The sequence below is a fragment of the Chinchilla lanigera genome, unplaced genomic scaffold (assembly GCF_000276665.1).
Source record: "Chinchilla lanigera isolate Chin_1 unplaced genomic scaffold, ChiLan1.0 scaffold00100, whole genome shotgun sequence".
NCBI lineage: Eukaryota > Metazoa > Chordata > Mammalia > Rodentia > Chinchillidae > Chinchilla > Chinchilla lanigera.
Genome location: NW_004955501.1, coordinates 7,499,688 through 7,523,812, shown reverse-complemented (window position 1 = coordinate 7,523,812; position 24,125 = coordinate 7,499,688). Strand labels below are relative to the sequence as shown.

The window sequence follows — 24,125 nt, the reverse complement described above, 5'->3', positions numbered from 1 at the left end:
CCCAAGCCAGTGGTTCTCAGAGTGGAGTTTCCAGACCAGCAGCATCAGCACCATCAAAACAAGTTGCCACAAATGCAAAACCTCACTCCTTTCCCTAGAAGACTGAACTAGAAACCCTGTGGACGGGGCCCAGCAATCTGTGCGTTAGCAAGAAATCAGGCAGTTCTGATACATGTTTGGGTTAGTCTAAAGCTATGCAGAAAATGTCTTTTTTCTTAAGTGGAAGACAAGGATCTTGTGGGTACAGAGTTATTAAATTTGGGAAATTAGCACTGGTAACTGGGAAGCAGAAGGAATAAAAATTTGCATAGCTTAGAGAACAATTAGAAACATCAGGGTGGCTGCCTTGTGGCGGAAATGGGAACATACAAGGATTTTTGAATATGGACTTTAGGAAAGTAAAAATGCACCATATGCAGATGCAGGATAATTATTCTGTAGGTGGTGGGAGCCCCAGGAAAGTGTCCTGTGAAGTAGCAGAAGCGCTTTAATCATGCGGTAAGGTAGAATCTGGTGTGCATAAACTTGTCCTGATGAGCAGTGTCAAACGCCTCCCATTGCATTCTCTCCTGATTTCATTTAACACTCCGCTTGGGAGAGCAAGAGACCCGGCCAATATGTGCAGATCTCATGGATGAGATAGTGTTCTCAGTGGAATTTATAATGAAAAATGCTTTCTGTTTCCCAGGCAGGCAGCTTCTCCATCATCCTGCCTGCCTGCCTCCCTGCCCTTCGTTCTGTATCTGGGCTGGATTAATACCCAGAGAACGGAGTCATTGTCCTGATGGAAATTCTCAGCATTGATTGGAAATAGATCAGTGGGGTTTTAGTTTTTGTCCTAGTGTACTTTGGCAGCTCAAAAGCTATTCTGAGGACACATTTTCTGTTTTCTGTCCTGTTTCTCAAGCCAAATTTAACACAAGGGTCCCATTCTTCTCTCTTTGCCTTTCTCCTTTAGTGAGTATGCATTGATGTGCACTAATGTGGCACTTACTGTGTGCAGTGCTCAGTGCTAGGTAGTGTCACAAACATATGTTTCTATCTGCAACACTAGAAAGGAGAAAGCTGTACAGTTTCTGTCTTCTTCCCCTTGCAGCTGTGTTTCCCGGCTCTGGTTTTGTCTCTTTATGTTGCTTTTCAGGTGAAGGAACTGGGATTCCTCACTTTTTAAACCAGTTGTAAAAAAGCTGGTTAATTCTTAGAAACTGGAGAGAAATCATGATTGTTCCTTCACAGTGGGATTGCAGCCTTATGCATAACTTTCCTGGGCTCACAGTTCCTGTGGGATATTTTTCTATAGAAGAAAGGGTGTGGGGCGAGTTGTACAGAATACTAGGTAATTGCTTCTACTCTGCTGTGCTACTTTGCAGGAGGCAGAGTACAGCTCTTATTACCTGGAGCACTTACACTGAGCCATCTGGGTCCTTGTGGATGTGTGGTATAGTCACAAGGACTCTAGTCAGCTGCCTTTCCCAAGGCAACTGAGTCACAGTAGCAGTGAAATACTTGGCCAGGTCATGATGGCAAACGTGTCTACACTGTAAACACAGCTTATGACTCTAAGAAACAGGACATCTGAAATCCCACATTTACATTTATATTATATACATATAGGGTAGAATGGACCATCGCAACCTATGTCAAGCAGAAATGGCTGATTGCTATAGCTGACAAATTCTGGGTAGCAGAATATTTCTATCTATAAATACAATCTCTTTTTAACATCACTAAAAACATTGCATACAGGAATCTTTAAGATCTATGTAATGAATGTTAACTGCACAGGAAATGGAAGTTGTATGACTTTTTTCATGAAGACACACTTGGTCTCTAATCTTGTAACCTCAGTCCATAAATTCCTGGCAGCCTACATTTGTGTATCTCTTCAGTGAGGCAACTCCGTGTGTTTCCTTCCTGGGGTGAAGACATGCAGGGCCTTCGGAAATTTATTTCCGGGTGCAGGTAAGAACCTGTGCAGCATACTGATTGGCAGCGGAGACTCCGGAGCCAGGCCTGGCTGGTCAGAAACGCTTCCCTGCTGCTTTTGTAACTCTGTGATCTTAGCAAATTTGTTTACCTTCTCTGAGCCTTAGTTTCCCCATGGGGTACTGTAGGGTTCCATGAGACAACAGAAAATATTTAACACAATGGCCCTGGCCAAACAGCCAATTAATACTAGATATGGTTTATCTTTCTTATCAGTTGAATACCCAGGCATTTTCGTTAGATACCCAAGGCATTTTAGTTACATTTGTTTCACCCCTTTCTTTAGTATGCTCAGTTACTAGAACAGAATTTTTGATTTTTTAAATTCTCCCTCCTCATCTCTTTACATTACTCTCCTTAGCCCAGGAAAAGGTGATCATGAAACAACTGTCCTGAATGAAGTCTGCTTTGTGTTGTTAGGAAAAGGCTTTGATCAGCAGCCATGCTGTGGGGGTCCAGCAGGCTTCTGGTTTCTGCCCACAATAAAGAGGCATCCCTGGAGGTTTAGATGTTCTAAAAGGAGAAGCAAAAGACAGCTGTGTGTCTTACGGGAACATCAGTGACACCTTCGCCTACCTCTACCACTCGTCGTGCACTCCTCTTTCCAGGGCCTTGCCTTGGCCCAGGATGTCTGGGCTCCCAAGCTGCTTGTTTTTCTGGACCGTGAACAGGCAGGGCAGGGAGGGAGACTGCAGCACTCGGGAGGTCACCAATACATGGCTTCTCTGTTGCCTTCCTCAGCGTCAGAGGTCCCTGCACACAGGGGAGGACGTGCAGGGCCTCTGTAACCAGGCAGCAGTGAGCCTGGCAGAGCCTCCTCCGGGGAGCCAGCCCCAGCAGCAGGATGTAAATCATTCTTGTAATTGCCAGGCTGGCCCTGCTGAGTCTGAAGGATCACCTTGCCTGTGGGCCTGGTGCCAGCCTGACAGATGGCCGCACTGCTTGCTGCACAGCCCGCATCAGGCCGTCAGGTATGTTCCCTGTAGGCAGGGGCTCACCTGGGAGTGCTAGGGTGGCTGTCCTGGGGACAACTCAGGCTTGGGCACAGTGTCCCCAGCTCTCCCCACCCCCTCCTCCATTGGAACCACCGCTCTCTCTGAGGGAGGAAAGAGCAGCTCTCTCTTTGCAGCTGAAAGCAAATCTCCGGGCCGCAGACTTTGTGTCGGTGTCAGCCTCGTCTGTGCAGGATAGGCCCTCCCAGAAGCAGCCAAACACTTGCATCAAATGAGCCACCTACTATAAAGTCGTAGGGGTCATAAGGGAATGAAGTCTATTTGAGCTGAGAACGTAGCTTAGAAGCCATATATCCTCTAGAGAATATCAAGAAACTTTCAGAAGTATGTTTCATGTCCCTTAAGACCACAGACTTCTTGTCATGTTCTTTCTTCTTTTAAAAACGTAAACCCTTTTAGAATCATTCGAAAGTAAATATATAACCTTTTTTTCTCCCTTATACTCAGAATAAAGTCTGAGGAAATGTAATGTTTCTGAATTCCGCCTGTGGATTTGCGATAAGGATTCAAGGAAAGAAGCCACTCAGAACAGAATCTGTTTGCAGCTATTGTTCAATTAATGTAAAGTATCTGGTTCCTGGGCATGTTGCATAATGTATCACACTGCAAACCCAGAGTTCTCAGTGCTGCTGCTGAACCCCTTGATAACCATGAAGTGTGAGCTGATTTGCTAATTTGGTTTTAGAGATCCCTGAAAACAAAGCTTCTCAAGGCTGAATGAATCAACACTTCAGAGCTGAGATGCAGTTGAGTGTTGTCAGTGTGTACACACGGTGATAAGAAATCTAGAAGGAAACAGGAAAAACCACATGCCATGCCCTCCTTAAAAAACTAGAGAAATTGTCAGAACTGCAATAAAACCTCATGAGAGTCTGTGGTATGGAAAGTCACCAGCTAGCTAATATTATCACAGCTGCAACAGAACACTGCTGCTAGAAATAGGACAGTCACATCCCCACCACTAGGCGATCTGCCTTCTCCGGGCCAGCCCCTAAATTCCTCCTGGCTCCTAGTGTTTTTGAGCATTGCGTTTCTGGACAATTCTAGACAGAGTTCGCACTCAGCTGTTCTTCCAGGAATTTTACCCAAAAGAGTCAGCCACAAGGAGAAAAACATCTGCTTTGCTTGCAGGGAAGTGAACAAGCTACAAACAAACCTTTCGGGATCTGAGGAACTGCAAAGTTTCTAGATTTCATATGGTTGCTGACAGGAAGGGGCAGATCAGGACCCTCTTGCTTTTCTCAGGATGGATAATCTCTTGCCTCCATCTAGATTCTCTTATTTCCAAAAATATCCTCTTCATGCAATTAGGAAATATTTATCGACGCTGAGAAACCAAAGAGCTGAAGATCAGGTATCGTTCTGTTTATATTAACTTTAAAATTATCGGGTTCTTCTTCCTGGGTGTGGCTTTTACATAGATTAGTAATTTAGTTTCTGTTGGTTTACATGTGTTTGTAGGCACAGGTCAGATCCTGCCTAATGGCTGTTCAGACTTGGCAGTCAGAAGGGCAGGCGGGCTTGTGAGGATTTATTTGAACTCGGAATATTTGGGGCCCCAGATTAGGCTCAAGGTCTGTAAACCACATGCTTGGCTTTCTATTCAGTAACTAAACTGTCAGAGTTAAATTTTTGGTTCTGTGATAATTTTCCAGTGCCTCAAATATAAATTTAAAATCTCTTGAAGTACCAGGTCCTAGAAGTACACTCGTCTTCCTATATGCATTTGTGGGTATGTTAATATCAACAGGATTTGCAAAACAAAAGTCATGTTAATCACCTTAGGCAGATCATCAATGAGCTGTAAAAATCATGCAAATGTAACTAGTGTGAAGGGTAGGGGACAGAGCAGTTTTCAGTCTTTTATGCCAATCAAAAGTTATAATTTCTAATGGGAGCCTCTATTAGCATGTGGGTATATAGTCTTAAAAATTTTTTAAATGTCCTATAATTTCTCATTAAAAATCACTATACTGCTTGAAATTGGTATCATTCCATCCATTACAATTTATAAGGGCTGGGGATAGAGCTCAGCGGCCTAAGTGCCTGCCTGGTAAGCGCAAGGTCCTGAGTTCAATTCCCAGTACCAAAAGAAAAAAACTCTTTATGAAAAAAGGCATTTCAAAAAGCCACTTTTGGGGCTGGGGATTTAGCTCAGCGGCAAAAGCGCCTGCCTGGCATGCGCAAGGTCGTGAGTTCGGTTCCTGGTACCGGAGAAAAACAAAAAAACAAACAAACAAACAAACAAAAAAAACCAAATCAAAAAGCCACTTTTGACCACATCTGATCTGTTTGCATCTGGTGGCTCACTTCAAAGAAACTGGTTTGCACATCTCAGCCTGCACTGAGTTTGAGGTGGAAGGCTGGAGAGCCATGGGGTGCCCTTGTTTTTTGCCACAGTGGCAATGTGCTCAGGCTATCTCAAGAGGGAAGAAGGCTGGTAGAAAATGTGGAACGTGGATTAAGTGATTTTTTTTCTCCACTTTTCTCAGTATTACATGTTTCTAGTGGCTGTCGTCTCTATATCTTTTTAAAAAGTTTATTTAAAAAATGTTTCAAAGTGCACTCAGAAGACCATTAGAATGTGGACACCCCTGACTTGGACTGGGTAGTGGTCCACACAGTTTATGTAAAGTTCTTTTGGGAGAGCCAGTAGCAAGTATTATGCTGAGTCCTTCACTTCCCACTTAAATTAATGAAGAAATAAAGACAAATAGCACATTGTATTCTCTTCTAAAGCCAATTATAGCTCTGCAGACCCAATGTCTCATAGAATTGGAGAAATCAGGTCAGAATCGGTCTGACAAACCCAGGAGAGCTTGTTGGAAAGTTATGAAGAAGAGTAATAATGTCTGCAATTTTTTGACCTCTGTATTTGTCTCTGTAGTCCTTACATTCCTGTCCAAGGGATCCTTATTACACAGATGAGGGAGGCCAGGGGTTCAATTCCAGTACCATAAATAACCAGGTGAATGTGAAGCATACCTGAGGCTACCCAGGTACAAGCACTAAAGGAAGACAGGCACTCCTACCTGTGGCTTTAAATGTTTTTCATTTTACCATGCTGGATTCCTAACAATCTAGTGAAATCTTAGTAATACAACAAACTGCTGACCTTCCATGTGTGAGTGTCTGTGTGTGTGTATGTGTGTGTGCGTGCACGCGCGCGTGTGCGTGTTACTGGAGATTGAACTCACTGAGCTACATGTTCAGCCCATTTTATTTCTTTTTTATCTTAAGACAAGATCTTGCTAAGTTGCCCAGTCTGGGCTCAAAATTGCAATCATCCTGCCTTAGCCTCCCAGAGTACTGGGATTATTCATGTAGGCTGCCATACCTAGCTACTGTCATTTGTTGTAATTCTGACCATAAGATTCTATATGATTACCTCCTTAATATTCTTCTATATTTATACTTAAATAGTTCAATATTAATCTATTTAGAACAGAAAATTTCATATCACTACTGTAAATGAAGAACCATTGTCATTTGACATTAATGGAATAAATAAAAGCAAAATAGTATTAAATTCAAGCTAGATACTATTACCCTTAAAATTTAAAGCCTAGAGCCTGATTATTTGTGTAGAAGGAAGATTATCTTTTAAGTAAGATTGGCTTTTAGGAAAGATGTTTTCAGGGTTAAGAGTACAGGTCAGCACTAGAGTATGTGCTTAGCATGCATGGAGCCCTACGGTTGATCACAGGACCCCACAAAGCCCACAAGAAAAGCATGTAGAGGCCCCACAGTGGCTGACTCCCCTGAGTGAGGATGGAAGAAAATTAAAGGCAACTTTCTCAACACCAAGCAACGTGTTATTGAATATAATGTCCAAATGTCATCCTAAATTTCCTACCCCATTCTACACCATTAGATACCAACTGTGCCGTGTTCCACATTCCTGGAGAATACCATTTCAGACATGACGCCTGCTTTTCCACCTCTAGGCATTTGCACTCCTCCCACTCGTCTAAACCTCTCCTTTACTTGAGTTTTGTTCACTTGGAGGTGGCTTTCACCTCCTTCAAGGCTCAGGTTCCATGGGCTCAGTGAAAAGACCTCTAGCTCTGCTTGGAGTAGTGAAGCACAGCCCTTCCTTTTCTAAGACATTTTGTTTGATTTGAATAAGGCCCCTGACTCCATTCTATGTGTCCATTATTTGCATACATGTCCACAGATATGTGTTTGCATGTATGACTGGCTGGTATTTTCTTCTTTTCCTTCAGGCACATCTGAGAGCCTGGCAAGGCTGGTGTAAGAGGAACCCACAGCATAGGCAGTGGGTACCTACTGGATTGTCCCTGGCACACACCTCTTGACTAGCCCTGGAAGTTCCCCAAGTCATGGTCCAGTCATGGTGGTGGTTAATAGCCCCACCTTGTCCACAGATGCTTCCTTGCAGAGTCTCAGTGCTCATCCACTTGCACTGAGTGTTATACATACACAAAAGTTTGATGCAAGGTTTGGTTTCTGTGTTAGCTTTTACAGCTGTTGTTGGTGGTGTGCAACAATCAACAGGCTTATAGATGATTTATCAAGCTGAGAACAAGTGTCTCAATCTTTGCATTCCTAGACTCTCTAGGAGCAAGCATTTCACGAAGCCAACTCACTAAAAAGGTAGAAGATTGAGGCCACTGATTAGAGGAAGAGGCTGAAGGTTGGGGGAATTTTCTACCAGAATTAGGCAGCATGGTGGTGGCAGTGGTTGTGGTGATGTCGCCTTAACCCCCATGGGGTCTCAGATGAGTTTGGACGGGTCCACTCAATACATGCACAATGGTATATGCTTGCAGTATTTCATTCTGATCTTAGGGTAACAGCCAGACCCTGGCTAAGATGCTGCCATCCAGCCTGTGGGGAATGGATGAAACTTGCAGTCAGTGTCCTGAGTACTGCAGACCCAGCAGCCTGCTTTGTGCCTCAAGTGACCAAGCACAGCACTGAGCAGGAAGGGAGAGTCTGCTCCGCTTCTGAGCAGGTCCTGCCCTGGCTTCAGCCTAGTGAGGCCTGTGGAGAGCCAGTGGGCCTTATGAAGACCCTGTAAGACCCAGGAAGTACCGCTCTGAGGGATCAGCACTCTTGGTGTAAATATTATTTTGGGGTGTCAGAACTAAACCGTTCAAGGAGTTTGCGAGCTCATATGGGACAGTCTGTTCTATTTCTCTTGGTGAGCTCTTCCACGCTCAAGATTTTAACCACTATATACTTGCTGACAGCTCTCAGGTGTTTACATCTTACATATTGCAGCTTTACATATCCAATTGCCTGTTTGACACCTCTGTCTGAATGCCTGAAGAGAATTTACAAGCCCCACCTCCAGACCTGCTCCTCCCCAGGCTGCTCTTATCAATCAGTATGAACGCTCTGGCAGAAACGCCTCCCTCTCACTCACCTCCCAGTCCTTCAGTAATACTGGTCAGTTCTACTTCTAAAACAATTCTTGCATTCTCCATCTTCTCTACGGGAGCTGCCTTCTAATCTCTGTCCCACTTTTACTCCTGTTACTTTACAGTCCATGTCCCTTATAGTATTCAGAATTTCCTTCTGTAAATGATAGTCTTCTTTCATTCCAATATAGGTAACATGAGTGTTTTGTTTTTATTTGTTAATTTAGTGCCAGTGCCAAGCATAAATCTGACACACAGGTGACTCGCTTAGGTAACTGAACGAATGAAGGAGACTTTGTAATTATTAGAGACACTGTGGAGTCAGGGAGTTTTAGGATGCTAAGATGCTGTCATGCAGGGCAAGAAATGTTAAACCGGGTTATTATCCTTAATAAGCAGAGGCTGCTGGGATCTAGAGAAATTTATTTTAGAGCTGTGGAACCTGAGTCACAGATTAAGCAATGGGCCCATTTCTCACAGCTCTTTGGTATTGGAGCAGGGTTTAGGCTTTGGCTTCTAGTTCCACGCTCTTTCCAGTATGTGTTGTGAGGCCCCAAGCAGAGCCACATGACTAGCAAGGAAAGAGAAACAGACTCCACAGAGGTGGGGGTGGGGGGTTCCGATGGCTGCTGATGCCTGAGGGTCAACAAGTAAGCTCCTCTGGTGAAAGACAGGCAGCAGGGACCCTACTTAGGAGCTTTGTCCTTTCACTTGCACTTTCTCTTGGCCCTCCAGCAGCCTCCCCATCCGCAGCTCTCCTTCTGCATGGCCCTGTGCCAGGAGAGCAGACAAAGAACCAGAAGACACGAGCTGGCTACTTTAACAGACAGCCTTTGAGATGATTAGTGGCAACACTGCCTTACTTTCTGGAATCGAAAGACTTTGTTCTGCATAAGAAATATCATTTAAGAGTGGACCTGACAAGCTTGCCTGTTTAACAGTGATTCGCTTAAAATGAGCAGAGCGGTCTTGGGAACCAGGAGACATACATGCACTGCAACTACATTTTCACTGTGGGTTAAAATCACATTTTGTGGTGTTTTTTCTTTTTCTGGTACCGGGAATTGAACTCACGACCTCGTGCTTGCCAGGCAGGCACTGTGCTGCTGAGCTAAATCCTCAGCCCCTAGAATCATATTTTGTTTTGAAGGCTGTTCTAAGGTTTCTCGTCAATGACTTAAAATGTTTCTAATTCACACAGGATCACTGGATTTTTATTTCCTGCTTTGTTTGTTAGAGGATGCTGACCTTAGGGTATTAAATATTTGAAGTTATTTTGAACTTTAGAAACTCAGCTCCTCATTTGGGTTCTTGTCCTTGATCTGAATAACACTATAAAACATAAGGACATTATCACCCCATCCCCCCCAAAAGAAAAACTATGTTGAGGTTTGAAATGAGCTGCTAATGTAGGTTCGTTCATAATGGCTTGCTTTAAGAAATGTTAAAGTGTTTTAGCTCCTTCAGGTGAGTTGGTTATGGCTCAAGAGTATATCAACATTGTCCATTTTAAAAAACATTTTAAAGATGTCATGAGGGTTGGGGGCTGTAGTTCTGTGGTAGAATATTTGCCTAACATGCACAAGACCCTGGGTTATATCTCTAACACTGCAAGAAAAAAAAGGCATGGAATGTTATTGACAGTTTGTTCAAATGACATCCGAGAGAAACTAAAAGTATCTTGTATCCTTGTGTTTAGGTGGGAAAACCTCTAATCCTTCAGGAGTGAGAGTAAAAGTTTATTTTTATAAAATTTAAGGTAGAGGGCAGAGATTTGTACACTACTCCTGTGGAGGAATTTATATATAAGTAACACTGACAGTTAAATTGCTGTGATATTATAAAGCTCAACCTTAATATTTCTATTAAAATGACATTAAAAGTTGAACTATTTTATCATAATTATGACTCCTCTCTGAAGGGAGAGAAAGGTATGTATTTACACACACGCACACACAAACACATTCTAGCAGTGAATTTCCTTATAACCTATAAGGTACCTAACTATTGTAATGGAGAACTTGCATGAAGATTAGTGGATTTTTAATGACTATCACCTAGATTCTTCACCCATCCTGTCTATTGTTCAGGCAGAGGCCTACGAGTCATCCTTGGCATCTTCCATTCTCTCAGTCAATGTCTAGTCTACCTCCAAGTCCTTCAGCTCCGTCCTTGAACACTATCTATCCTGTCAGCTACTTCTGTTTCAGTACCCCACCAAAGCACCCACCAGTCCTTTGTGCCTGAGAGACTATGATCGTTTCTCCATCATTCTCCCTGTGTCCACCCTACAGACAGAGTATCTTCCCAAGACAAATGACCATACAACGGCTCAGCATCAGGCTTATGATCTTCCATTGGCTTCCACTCACTTTTTGGATAAAGATGAAACCCCCAACATGAAGGACTTTGGTTTTGCTCCAGTTCTTTCCCACTGCATGTTGACATTGCCTCCCTTGTCCCTATAATACCATTCTTGTATTTCCCCATTCCCTGCTATTTCCTGGCCAGGACCTTCCTTCTACTTGTTACCTCATTATCCTCCCCTAGAATAGCTACTTTCCCTTCAGATCTCAATTCAGTATTACCTCCTGTAGAGTAGCCTTTTCTGACTTTCACACTTCAGTTCTATTTCTAAATATATACTTTGAAGGAACCTTGTAATTCTCCTTGGTTTTATTTATCCTGGTAGCAATTCTGCATGAATTTTTGGGGCTATTTAATCTCCAACAGGTCCTAAATGATTAACACAGTACCTGTCAGATGAAAGGCATTGAATATAAGTATGTGGACTGAGTGGAAGGAGGAGAGGTGCAATAAATTCTACCTTGAGACAGAAGTGCTTGAAAGAATTCTAGATGTTAAGTTCTGTGAGGAAGAGATTTAAGATGTGATGTTTTTGGTCTGTGTCTTTGTGTGTATATTTCATAGAATAATAGGGCTGACTTATGGAGAAAGGTAGGGATGCAATTGGTAAGGGAGAATTATTGAGATTAATGACTAGAACTGCAGAGAAGGGTAAGATGGACTTTGTACAAACGGGAGGTGAAGGAATGAACTATCTTTGCAGAGTTCAGGGTGATGCAACCCCTCCTTGGGGCATGTTATGTTTTCTGTCTTGTCAAAGAAAAGAGTGAATTACTTATTAGACCCATTCTAGCCCCTGGATTCTAGTCTAATAGGCAGTAGAGAGATAGACATGTTAGATTTTTTAAGAGCAAGCAGAGGGTACAGATGGATCAGTTAGAATTCATCTGTTTTATTTAATTAGTGATACATCCTCCACGATATAAGTATGTTTCTCTGGAGTCTTAAGACCAAAGAAGATGGCATCATATGTCTTTGGAGATTCGGGTAGCATGTAATCCTCCAGCAAGGAAAGGAAATATAGCTATACCCAGCAAAGATGTCAGGTGGAGAGCTCATATACCAGTGACTAGCTTTTCTGAGCTTAATCTATCACTATAACACTCCTATCCATAGCTTTGTAGGTTTTATAATCCCCTCCAGTGTAAGGATAAATAGCTAAGTCATTGACCGATACAGACACTAAGAATTTCAGGTTATTTTGTGTCATTTTGATTACAGTGATTTTTTCTTAATATAGAACCTGCTGTATTTTCAAATATTTTCCTTCAGTTAATGCTATTAACTTTCTGTTCAGCACTGAACCTTCTGAAAGTTTCTATCCTTATTGCCCATACAGTCACAGTTGTGAAGTATCAGATATTCCTGGGAGATGCCTGGACCCTTGGTTGACTTCTGAGCTATTTCCAACCCTGTCATTTCCTTTTAAATTTTCCTAATCTATTGTGCTCAGAAAACTTTGAGACACAGGAGTCAGTAAATGAGTGAATATTAGAACTGTTACTTTGTCTTTGAAATAAGCACATGCATAGCTTTTTATGATGAAGACCCCTAAATTTGTGTGTTAGTCAGCTTTGTATTACTGGAACAAGATACCTGAGAAAACTTAGAAGGAAATTTTGTTTGGTACCCAGTTTGGGAAGTTTCAGTCCATGGTTGTTTGGCTGATGATCTGGGTCTCTGATGAGGCAGGGCATCATGATGGGAACATGAGGTGGAAGAAGCAAAGAGAGAGGAATAGCAGGTCTGGGGTCCCCATCTCCCTCCAAGTCCCTCCCTTAATAATCTCCCTTCCTTCCACTCGGCCCCATCTCTGCAAAGTCCCACCAACGCTGGGGCTGGGAACCAAGCCCTTCACCATGGGCCTTTGTGTGAAGTTCAGGATCCAAAACAGAGCCACTTGTTATCCCATTCTACTCCTTACACAGTTTTTCTGCAAGACTTTGCTAGCTTTTGTCCAGAACAGGAAATTAGATACTTTCACACCTTGTACAGCTCCATGTCTTGACAGAAAAAGATATGAACTCCCTACATATGTTGTGCTGCTCAAAGTTTGCTGTGAAGAGAGTTGGGGAAATGCTGTAATTATTTTGTTCCTGTTCATCCCAAAGGCAGCTTACTAGAAGTCTATTTCAGGAAATATAACTAGACTGTCCATTCCAGAATGCACAGGAATTTGAATATTTTATGAAATGTCATATATACGCAAGGAACTTGATCGGGTGCTTTATCTGTCTTGTCATTTAATTCTCATAGTAACACTGAAAAGTAGGTGGTATAATTCTTATTTTATATGTGAGAGAACTGAGACTTAAAGAGATGAAAGAACTTGGTACATAGTCATAAGTGGTGGCAGTAAGACTTTGCTCCCAGTTTGTCTGTTTGGCAAACATGTGGAGACACCGCCCCCTGACTGGGCCCCTCCTCTCCTCTTCATTCCTTCCCCTCTTTTTTCCTTGATTTTAGATTTTACTTCATTTATTGAGGATAAGGGCATTAAAATGAAACTGTCATAACTATCGTGTTGAGAAGACACCTTGAATCTTTTTTGGAAGAAGGAATATAGGTGGAGATCCAGGTTTTAGAGATGTCTAAAGTTGATTCAGTTTGGGGGAACTTCTTATATGAAAACTGTATGTATCAGCATTCTCTAGGGCAACAGAACCAATAGCAGCCCTTTCTCTCTTCTCCCTCCCTCTCTTTCTTCCTTTTTTCCCCTTCCAGTCTTTCAACCAAGAGAGGTGACCTTTTACCATGAGAATTGACACACACAGTTATGGGGGATGAGAAGTCTCAGGACCTGCCCTCTACAAGTGGGAAAACCAGTGGTGTAAGTCAGTCAAAGTCAGAAGACCTAAGACCCAGGAGCACTGAGTCCCAGAGCAGGAGATGGGTGTCCCAGCTCAGAGGAAGAATCTTCACCCTCACTCTGCCCTTTTGTTCTGTTCTGTACTCCCTAATGAGCACCCATACCTGGGAGACACTCAATCTACTCATTCAAATGCTAGTCTTTTCCCAAATCACCCTCAGAGGTACATCCAGAAGGTGTTTTACTAGCTATCCAACCACATAAAATTGACACATAAAATTAAACACAGACACATAAACATGCAAAATTAAATATTACAAAATTGTAAATATTAAATTTGGTGCAGAGTGAGTGTTTATTTAGAATGGAGTAAGAAATCACAAAAAAATCACAAATTTGAGTGAAAAAAATACCACAGACAGCATACAATTTAAAAAATAAAAGGTTTTACCAATTAACCAGTACATTTAAAACTTAAAAGTACTGTTCCTACATCTTAAGCTGTAGTTTTTAATCACTTCTTCGGATAACAAAGATTTGCTAATCTCCTCCAAAGAGATAACACAAATGCAAACACTCCTCTAAGGGTCTGTTTATATTTGTTTTTCATTAGAATCTAGAAAACACCACAGACTAGCTCTATTGTCTCTCCCTTAACTGTCCTGACTCTGCAGGTGCTTGGCATCATGGGACACTGATGCTGAGATTCCAGGCCCCATGTATAGGAACTAGGACTATTCTGGATGTCATTTCTGTACCAAAGCAGTTAGCCATAACTTAACTGTACATGACTACAACCATATGTATACATTTATATGCTCTACCTCAGACAAAATCCAAACACATCTCCATATTGAGTTCATTTGAGCCAGATCCATAACTGTACCCATGTTCACTTCCATGCTACCTGAGGAGAGAATTGTGGTGGAAGGAAAGTCAGCAAAAAGAGTACTCTAGTGCTTGCTTTGGCAGCATATATACTAAAAATTGGAATGACACAGAGATTAGCATGGCCCCTGCTCAAGGATGACATGTACATTCATGAAGTGTTCCATTTTTTTTTTTTTGACAATTTTGCGTGCTTATATCTGGTAATCTGAACAACTAATTTGAAGACAACAATATGTAAACATAACAACCATTGGTGAATTCTTAACATCTTGTCTAGTGAAGCTAGCATTTCTAATTTTTTTATTATTTTTTATTCTCTTTAATGGTTTGATCAATCTTGCATTCTTACATCTGGTAATCTGAGCAACTTTGTTGAAGATCACAATATGTAATATAACCACTGTTAATTCCCATCATTTTGTTTTGAAACCCTGTACCATTTTTATTGTTCTTGCTTTGTTTTGTTTTTGTCTTTATTGTTGTTATTTTGTTCTTGTTTTTTTTTTTATTCTCTTTAAAATAAAAAAGGAGAGCTCTAAAATCAATTATACTAAAATAATTTATGCACATCTTACCAAAATACAAGACCATAAGAGCATGACTAGACTCTCTCAGGGTCTTAAAAGGGGCCTCTGAAGTGAGGAGCCCTGAAGCTTAATCTTTGTTGGCCTTCCAGAAAACCTGGCTCTGCAGGATGAGTACAACAACAACAACAACAGCAACATAGTATTACATGGTAATATACAAGTGTCCATGCCACAGGGTGCTTCATAAAGATGATAAATATTGGGCATGATGGTGGACACCTGTAATCCCAGCTACTCTGAAGGCTGAAGTAGGAACATCTCCAGTTCAAGGCCAGTCTGGACAACTACATAAGACCCTGTCCCAAAAATAAAAAGGGCTGGGGATAGAGTACTCCTAGGTTCCATCCCCAGTAGTGGAAAAAATTGATAAATGAGGTGCTGTTCTGAGCAGCTTTAGCTCTCAATCTTATTAAATGAAGCAGAGGATGTTCCTTCAGTGTATTTTGTAAGCAAAATGATGGAGATGGGCATATTATGATACTGTTAAACCTCAAGGGTCCCTATTTCCTCTGTCCCCATTTATCTTTCAAAGCATTATTATTTGCAAAGGGATTATTTGGAAATACAAACAGACTCCAATACTACCATATTAGTCTAATTAATATTAAACACACCATTTACTATTCTTCCAAGCAGACCGGTTAACACATCAGGAGAAAGAGCATGTGATCGCTCTTAAAGACTACACAGTAGAAAAATTGTAATTCATTAAGATGTAATCAAGGTTTTGCAAACTCAACTGTTATTTGCAGTTATAACATAGTTACTGTAAGTTATCTGATTCTCTGGAAAAGGTCACCTCTATTTTTTTTTTTTTTTTTAGGTTTTTTTTCCCCGGTACTGGGAATCAAACTCACGACCTCATGCTTGCCAGGGAGGCGCTTATGCCACTGAGCTAAATCCCCAGCCCGGTTTTTTTTTTTTTTTTGGTTAAAAGGTCACCTCTACATTTGCTTTTCTTGCTGAGTTTTGCTCTTTAATGTATTCAAATGCCCGGCTTTTTCATGTATCCTCCTCTTAGAAACTCTTGAGCCTCCTTCATTGTTTCTGTGGATAACTGTCTTTAAGTGTAAGCAGTGCATATAATTGTGTCCTACACCATTACCTGTTTTACGCTCACCATTGAGCTATGTCATGGCATTTAATGTACTTAAAATTTTTATAGCTTCTGAAATGTTACACACCTTTAAAAAATTATTTTTATGAAATTTTCTCTGAGGAAGACCCTCTTTCAACAGAATGACATTTTCTGTTTACTTTATGAAGTTTTTTTCTATCTTCTTTCATCTTACTGGTACTGCTAAATCCTGATACTCCTGGTCAAAGAAGCATTGTTCCCAGGGTCCTGACCTGGAATAAGAAAACAAAGACTGATTTCACAGTTGGGATTACAAATGTAGCTCCATTTTCACTGAATTGCTGTCTAGCTTTTGTCCTCATTCTCTCAAACCAAGGCTATGCAAATTGATACTCAGAATTACTTAAGCGGAGAGGAAGAAATATAATCTCTTTGTGATCTTAATGCTTTTTCTCTTCATATATTACAATAATTGGCTTTAGGCTAATAGCTGAAAGAAGTTTATAGCCCTGTATGATTTAAGAAAGTTGGAGGAGGTTTAAGATATTGATATACACTCACTCTGTTTTTTAGAATGAAAGACTATTAGCATGATAAAAGATATTTTTAGATGAAAGCTTTATGCTTCTTGTAAATTGATACTCAGACCTGAGCATACATTGGAATCATCTGAGGATTTAAAGAACACAATGCTAGACTGTACTCCAGAGGCTGATTCAGACATGGTGGAGTGGGGTCCATGAATGTGCATTTCCCCTAAGTTCCAAGGTGGTAGGTATCTGCTTTGAGAATTATTGATGCACATCATTTGATGATGCACATTTTCAAAATCAAAGCTGATGGGGTTGGCATCCACCTTCTCAAGAATAGCACGTACATCATTTAGCAGATAGAAGATCACTGTCAAACCAGGAGAATAGTTATGATTCACAGCTCATAAGTTCTTCACTAACCATTTTTGACTGGGGCGTTCCATGCCTAGTACTAGGAGATGCTTCCTAATGCAAGAGGTAATTAAGCAAAGTCTTTGCTCTTAGAATATAATTGAAGATGTAATCTTATTTATTTACTTCCTTCTTTTACAGCCATTTACTGATTAAACTGATGTGGCAACTGAAAATTTTAGTTGTTGATTTATATTATGGACATAAAAAGGATGTTATAATGATGTCTTCTATATGCTCTAAAGCCATTATGAGATCTTAGTATTTTAAAAAAATTCCCTCACCCTTACTCTAGGTTAATCTGCAAATATGATTATAAAAGACTCAGAATAACAAAAATTTAGCTGGAAAGATGAAATCAGTATTCCTAATACTGCTTAGTGGCTTTTAGAACCTATGACATATATTTAATATGTATTCTGTTGATTTTTCAATACAACATGCTAGTGAACATGTCTCAATTACCTTCTGAATAATCTCTCTAAAATGCTTGTCTGTGGTTAGTTATTCATAAGACTACACTCCCATTTTAGCAGCACTTTTCAACTCTGAGAAGAGAAACCCAAGGGCCTCTTAAACAGATTCTGCTTGGAGCATGCATTCCCAGTAATGCAGCCTGAAGATAAATATGAACAAGTGAATAGATATAGACAATTACCAAGATTGACCAAAAAGGCAATGACTTTTTTAACATGGTCTTGAATGTCATCAAGTGAGCTATGGGGCAGATACCTTCCCTATGTCTGGGAGTTGGTCTGCATCAAGGTTGCATGGGGCCACATTGAATTGAAAATGGCACAAATTGAATAAAATAAGATGAACTACAAAAGATAATTCAGTAAACGGCATCTTCCTATATTTCTCTACTAGGATGCTGTGGAAGCATGAAGGAAGTTGCAGTTAGGCCGGTTTGCTCTTGACTTTTGACACTGAGTCATGAGACATTCTCATGCAGGAAGAGTTACCTGTGTGCGTCTCAGCTCTGTCAGCCACGAAAAGCTCTTTATGAGCCCTGGCCTGTTTGCCTCACAGGATTGTGAGAATCAAATACAGTTGCATCATGGAAATGGCCTGTCAGCTGAAAAGCCCTAAACAAAGGTGTAGTCTTGGCAGCTGTTCAGTGAGGACTGATTCTCATTTCCATAAAAGTAAAGATGCTGTGATCAGATGTGCATTGTTGGCATCTTTACCTGTCCAAGAACTTTTGCAATTCTTCAGGGTTAAAATGAGCAATTCTGGGAGTGTAGCTCAGCAGTAGAGCTTTGCATGTGTGGGACTCTGGGTCTAATCCCCCCCCACGCACATGCACACACAAGTGCACACAGCAGTTTGATAATTTAAACTAGGGACGAATGTATGTGTATGTTTTTTTAAAAATGCAAATATTATACCTTTTTTAACTGCTCTAAATCAGATAATAGAAACAAGTTGATGTGCAAACCCTAAAATATTAAGAATCAAGTTTCTTGGGGGGTAAGATTTATTTAAGATACTATGACATAAGTTCCTTTAGGAAGGTATAAACATAATTTCTTAGCAGAATATGTCACTGAATAATCATTAATTTAAGAATTAAAACAGAAAAGGCTGGGTATGTAGCTCAGTAGTACAGTGCATGCCTTGCACATATGAAGTCCTATAATTTGATCTTTGACACCCCCCTCAAAGTTTCCAAAATTCTTGGTACCAGGGCACATAAGTACATAAGAAAGTAAAAAATCTAAAATCTCACTAATTTTCAGGAAAGAAGTATAGTTATATTTTAAAAGTATTCCTGATTAGTAATAAGAAAAAATAGAACTTTGAAGTCAATGGCTAATTTTTTTACTTTATCTGCTAATCTAGTTCTTAATTTAAAAACACACACTACTTTGTTCAGTCGTTTTTTTCCCCTCAGCACTGGGGATTGAACCCAGGACCTTTGCAATGAGCCATATCCCTACCTTCAATTTTTTTTTTTTTAAATTTTGAGACAGGGCTTTGCTAAGTCTCTAAACTGCTGAGGGTAGGATTAAATCTGCAGCCCTCCTGCCTCAGCCTTACAGAGTGCTATTATAGGTGTGTACCACCTTGTTCAGTTTTTTAAATATTTATATCTTATTTTGTAACTTCCCATTGGTTAACATTGTCTTTAGCATTTTCAGTAATTAATATAACCTTTTATCACTTGGCTAGATTATATTGAACTACTTTTACTTTTTTTTTTTGTTTGTTTGTTTTTTTCCGGTACTGGGAATCGAACTCACGACCTTGTGCTTGCCAGGCAGGCGCTGTGCTGCTGAGCTAAACCCCCAGCCCCTACTTTTACTTTTATAGGAAAGCCAAAACATCAGCCAACTAGATTTTAACATGTTTAGCTAAATCAATTTTTTCTCATGTAATATACTAATTGGGGTGTTTCTAGTTGCAAGTAACAGAAAATGTAATTTATTATCTCACATTAAAAGAAGTCCAGTGGTATGGTAGGCTCTAAGTCTGGTTGATTTGTTAGCTTAATTGCATGTTATGGGAACTGGCTTCTTTCCATCACTACTTTGTCATCTCTGGTGCTGGGGAAGGGCCAAAGGAGGGATAGGAAGATGGTCGTAGCACTTTTAAGCACTCGGGGTCACGGGGAAAACTTGTTAATCATAGGTTGTTGACTATAACCACAGAGTTCTGATTTACTAGGTCCTGGTGTGGTCTGAGAATTGGTCTGCTAAGTTCTGCTGCAATATACTGACAGTGGGGCCACACTTAATGATCCTGGTGGGAATGGACAGTTGAGGATCACTCATAACGTTCATGACAATATGGACTTTATCACTTGCCGTACAACATAGAGTGCTCTTTATTCTCTTCAAAGTGCTTTGTGCCATTTCTAGGTTGTCAGTTGTTAACTGTTCCAGACAGGGGCAGTATTCATCTAGAATGCTGGTACTCCTGCTAGTTGATCTAGCAGTTTCTTAGAAAAGTTTTGCATGTGGTCCTTGGAATTGGGGCCTCACAGGGCCAAATGAAACCTAAATTTGCACTTGTTTATTTGTTCCTCGCCAATAGAAAAGTCTCCCCTAGCCTGTCACCTTCATTTCCCAGTTCATGCTAATGTAAGACATTTGGCAATATTAAATTATTCTTAATATCGCCTGATATAGGCTACACAAGCATTCCCTTCTATAACTAGGAAACAAAAATAGTTACCTAAAGGTATACTGTAAAACACGCTTCTAGTTTTCCACCTGAAGCATTTTCTGGCCTTTAAGGTTTAACAATTTGCTTGTGTTACAAAAACTCTTTGGTGTCAGTTTGTAATTTCCTTTCTCTGTTTCCCAAATCATGCAGCCAAATGGCAATTCTCACTTCTAATCTCATTACCATGTAAACCTTCTCTTTGATATAGCTTCTGTATCTTGTGTAGTATGTGCAGTGAGAGTGATTATCTGTTAGCCTGATTTTCAGGATTAAACTTCAAGATCTTTATAAAGCCTTGTGCTATTTCTGTGCTCTCTCTCTAATTTATTATCATAATGGCATGTTTGTGCCTCTTTTTCTTGCTTACTTTCACAATAGGAAGCACAGTGGAGAGAGATGATTTCTGCAGGGGGAATGGAAGGACATGGGACAAGTTCAGGCAAAGATGCAAGTTTTGCAAAAAGGTATTTGACTTCTAGTTGGGATAGGAAAGTTGTAAGTGCAAAATGTGCCACTTTGAATGTCAGAGGAAATGTGACCTTTCCCAAGGCTTTCTCTGACACCAGTATGCAGTAGGATAAAGAGAGATTACAACTGTTTCTGATGTGAAATTGAGACAGCATTTCTATGAAGGGAGATGCGATGGTAATAACTGCAAACACAGCCAGGGACCTGCAAACATGGTATGGAATCTGTCTCATCGTATCAGCTATTTATGACAAAACCATCAGTAAAGCTTTGAAAGTTGGAAGATACTGGCCAGTGACAAGTGAACTTACTTGGCTGTCCTAAGACCTACTACTTATGAACAGCCTCCCAGCAGTCTTGTCTAGGAATTAAGAGTAAATTCCTTGATCCGTAAAAGTAATGACTAAAGACTGCTGGAAGTAATCATACTTTCAGTTTTGTCATGCATTGATATGCATGCCATCAGAGTTCAAAGCACAGGCTCAGCTGAAACCTTCTACTTGCATTGAAGCAACCACCTCAATATTATCTTTTGGTTTCAAATGGTTGCCTAGGTTTGAAATCTGACCATGCAATTTTACATGGTTTAGGTTGTTTGTACACAATATTGATTAAGATTCATCCTGCTCAGATCATGTGGTCCTAGTAACCCCATTGTGGTTTGGGGAATGTATGTTCATTGTCATACTACTTAAAATCCCTTAATGCTTCTTTGCTTTACAAGAAAGTAGACATTCAGGTTTTAGTTTGGTCATAGGAAGCAAGTAGCAAAGTCAAAGGTGGGATTATGTTTTGGTGTTGGTGGGGCCTTGCACATGGTGGACAAGTGCTTTACTGCTGAATACATCTCCAGCCCCTGTGACCAATTTTTCCATAGATGTATTTGATTTTGTACATTATTTAGAACAAAATAATTAAACCCAAAATTTTAAAGCATTGATTTTTAAGTAAAAAAATAAAAGCTCAGACATAATATACTTCACTACCATCAATCTCACTCAAGCTAATATTTCAGTCTTTTGCTTGCTTCTCTGTATAGTTTTATCGTGGTTTTAATTTACAATGTTTTTTTAGATCCTTACAAGAATCTTATAAGGTCAGTGTGTGTGTGTGTGTGTGTGTGTGTGTGTGTGTGTACATCTGCCCAGGTAAAATGTACATTTGTAGTGCACATATATATTACTTTTTTTTGTTTGTTTTTTGAGTCAGGGTGTCACTATGTTCAGGCTCGTCTTGAACATGCTATGTAGCCCAGGATGGTCTCAAATTCAAAGTGATCTTCCTGCCTCAGCCTCCCAAGTGCTAGGATTATAGGTACAATACACACACATTTTAGTTCCGTTTCTCTAAAATGAGGAGGCAGTGATGGCTATTACAATCTCATGGCAGGTTTGCTCAGTCTGAAGAGGGGATGTGAGAGAAGGAGCAGGGCTTCTCTAGTTTGTAACCTAAGCATTTCCTATTTCTCTGGTTTGAATAGTATTAATTTATGCTATCTTTCATGTACAAAATTTATAAATATACATAGTAAATGTTGAAGTCACAGTTGGTTCTACTGATGATGGCTAGTTTGGTGGAGATGTTCCTGGTACAGAACAAGGAATCATTTTGTAGAGATCATGTTGATAAAGCTCAGGATCAACTGAAAAGCTGAACAATGAGCTATCATTTCAGGCTCCTCACTGCCCACAAGCCTAGGGATTTTCGAGATGAGTGCCAGTGGATTAAGGATGAAGTTAAAAAAAAGAGAGTGACAATTTTCCTGAAAAGTTCCATTATCCAGCTTCTTTTCCGGTTTAACAATAGGAATAAGGAAAAGTTGCTCTAGATAAAATGTATCAAGGGTCAACAAGTACAATTAATTACCTCAGGAACGGTAACACCGTGCAGGAGCTGGCGCATTCACTGTATGAGGGGTAGGGTTATGATGCCCTTGTGCACACAAGTCACTGTCTTGCTTACTTTTCTCTCGTTGCTGAGACAGAATACCTGATGCCCCAAATTAAGGAAAGGTTTATTTACCTCACAGTTTGTGGAGGTTTCAGTCCGTACTTGGCTGGCTCCAAGGCTGGGCAGCATCGCACAGGGCATCTGTTCATGGCCTCAGAAAACAGCAAAATCAGCAAGAGCAAAGAGGCAGGGAGTATGCGTCTTTCCCTCCCTTACATTGTAATGCAAACTACCCGCCCCTGGACGGGTGTAGCATTCACACCTACAATCTCAGCATTGGACCATGAATCAGTCATAAGCTGTAGAGGCTAGAGGCCCGCCCCATGACTGCATGAAGCCATGGGGGGACATCCAGACACAAACCATAACAGTCACTAAGCATGCAAACCAGAGTGGGTAATTTTTAGTCTAGAACTCTACTGACAGTGCAACTTTGGAAAAGGACCTCACTGAATAAAAGCTCATCAGTTCTTAAAAAAAAGGTAGCAACTGTTTAGAATCGTGACTCCAGATTAGTTCACTTTCTTGGGGGCCAAACATGAAAACAGGCAGCGGAGTCCGTTTATTTTACGTGAAGCGCGTAGACTGCGTACGGGAAGGTGTCACAGAGCAGACAGGAGGCAAGTCCGCGGTGGGTGTAAGCGCTGATGGGAAAACACCTCTAGAACAGGGGAGCGGTTTCATTCCGAGCCGCCCAGGATCCTGTAGAGGATGTGCAGCAGCTCTCCAAGTGTCGCTCTGCCCCCTGGCGGGCACAGGAGAGAGAGACCTCTGGTCAATGGCTGCTGCGTCTGGCTCACCAGTCCATCAAAGAGCGTTGCCGAGGGGCTGCGTGCGTGAAGGAGTCAGCGGCAAGACAGAGCTGGCGGCCAGCGGGAGCGCGGCTCTTACGGTGGGCGGCTTGTTTCGAGTCGCGGCCGCAGCCCCCCTCGAGGTCCCTCCCCTTGAGCGAAGCCCCAGCGTCCGCCCCGCGGCCTCAACTCTGCCCTTCCAGGGCCGTGGGCGCGGAAGCGCATCCCTCCTGCACACAGCTTGGGGGGGGCGCCGCCCGGGTCTGCGCGGGAGGGCGCGAGGCGGGGGCTGCTCGCTGGGCGCCGTTCCCGGCAGCCCGCCGCGTCGCCGCGACATTGTGACGGCGCCGGGCCCCGACGCCCCGGACCGCGGCCATGACTGTGCCCGGCCGTCTGCAGGAAGGAGCGGCCGGAGCGGGGAGGACGGGCCGCCCAACCCGGCGCGCGTCCGCTGCGTAAAAACGAGCAGGCACCGTTCTCGAGGTGGACTAAGAGCCGCCCCGCGGCAGGCAGGGCAGAATCGGGCCGCCAGCCCGCAAGGCCGCCTACGAAGCTACGCCCACGCCGAGGAGAGAACCTCGGGCCGCAGCGTCGGCCTCAGTCTGCACTGCACTTCCGCCTGGCCGCCGTGCGCCGCAGTGCGCCTGCGCGCGCGCCCCTCGCGGCGGAAGTGGTAGCGGCGG

General features: G+C 41.8%; 2 protein-coding genes across 4 annotated transcripts in view; both read left to right on the top strand.

Annotated features, from left to right (window-relative positions):
• Nucleotides 1–4,023: 4,023 nt before the first annotated feature.
• Atp2c1 (ATPase, Ca++ transporting, type 2C, member 1) overlaps nt 4,024–24,125 on the top strand; it is a 137,133-nt gene continuing 117,031 nt past the window's right edge. For 2 of the 3 annotated variants that reach the window (XM_013505734.1, XM_013505732.1), the window contains exon 1: nt 4,024–4,353. In XM_013505734.1, coding sequence (XP_013361188.1) covers nt 4,246–4,353 — 108 coding nt within the window. In that variant the 5' untranslated portion in view covers nt 4,024–4,245. The remainder of the gene's footprint in view (nt 4,354–24,125) is intronic. The other variant, XM_005406844.2, reaches the window with a different exon arrangement.
• Nucleotides 22,951–24,125, top strand: part of LOC106146894 — a gene marked incomplete in the record, with an annotated part of 1,786 nt that continues 611 nt past the window's right edge. Inside the window, 1 exon segment of the mRNA XM_013505737.1 lies at nt 22,951–24,125. Within this exon segment, the coding sequence (XP_013361191.1) occupies nt 23,190–24,119 (930 nt within the window).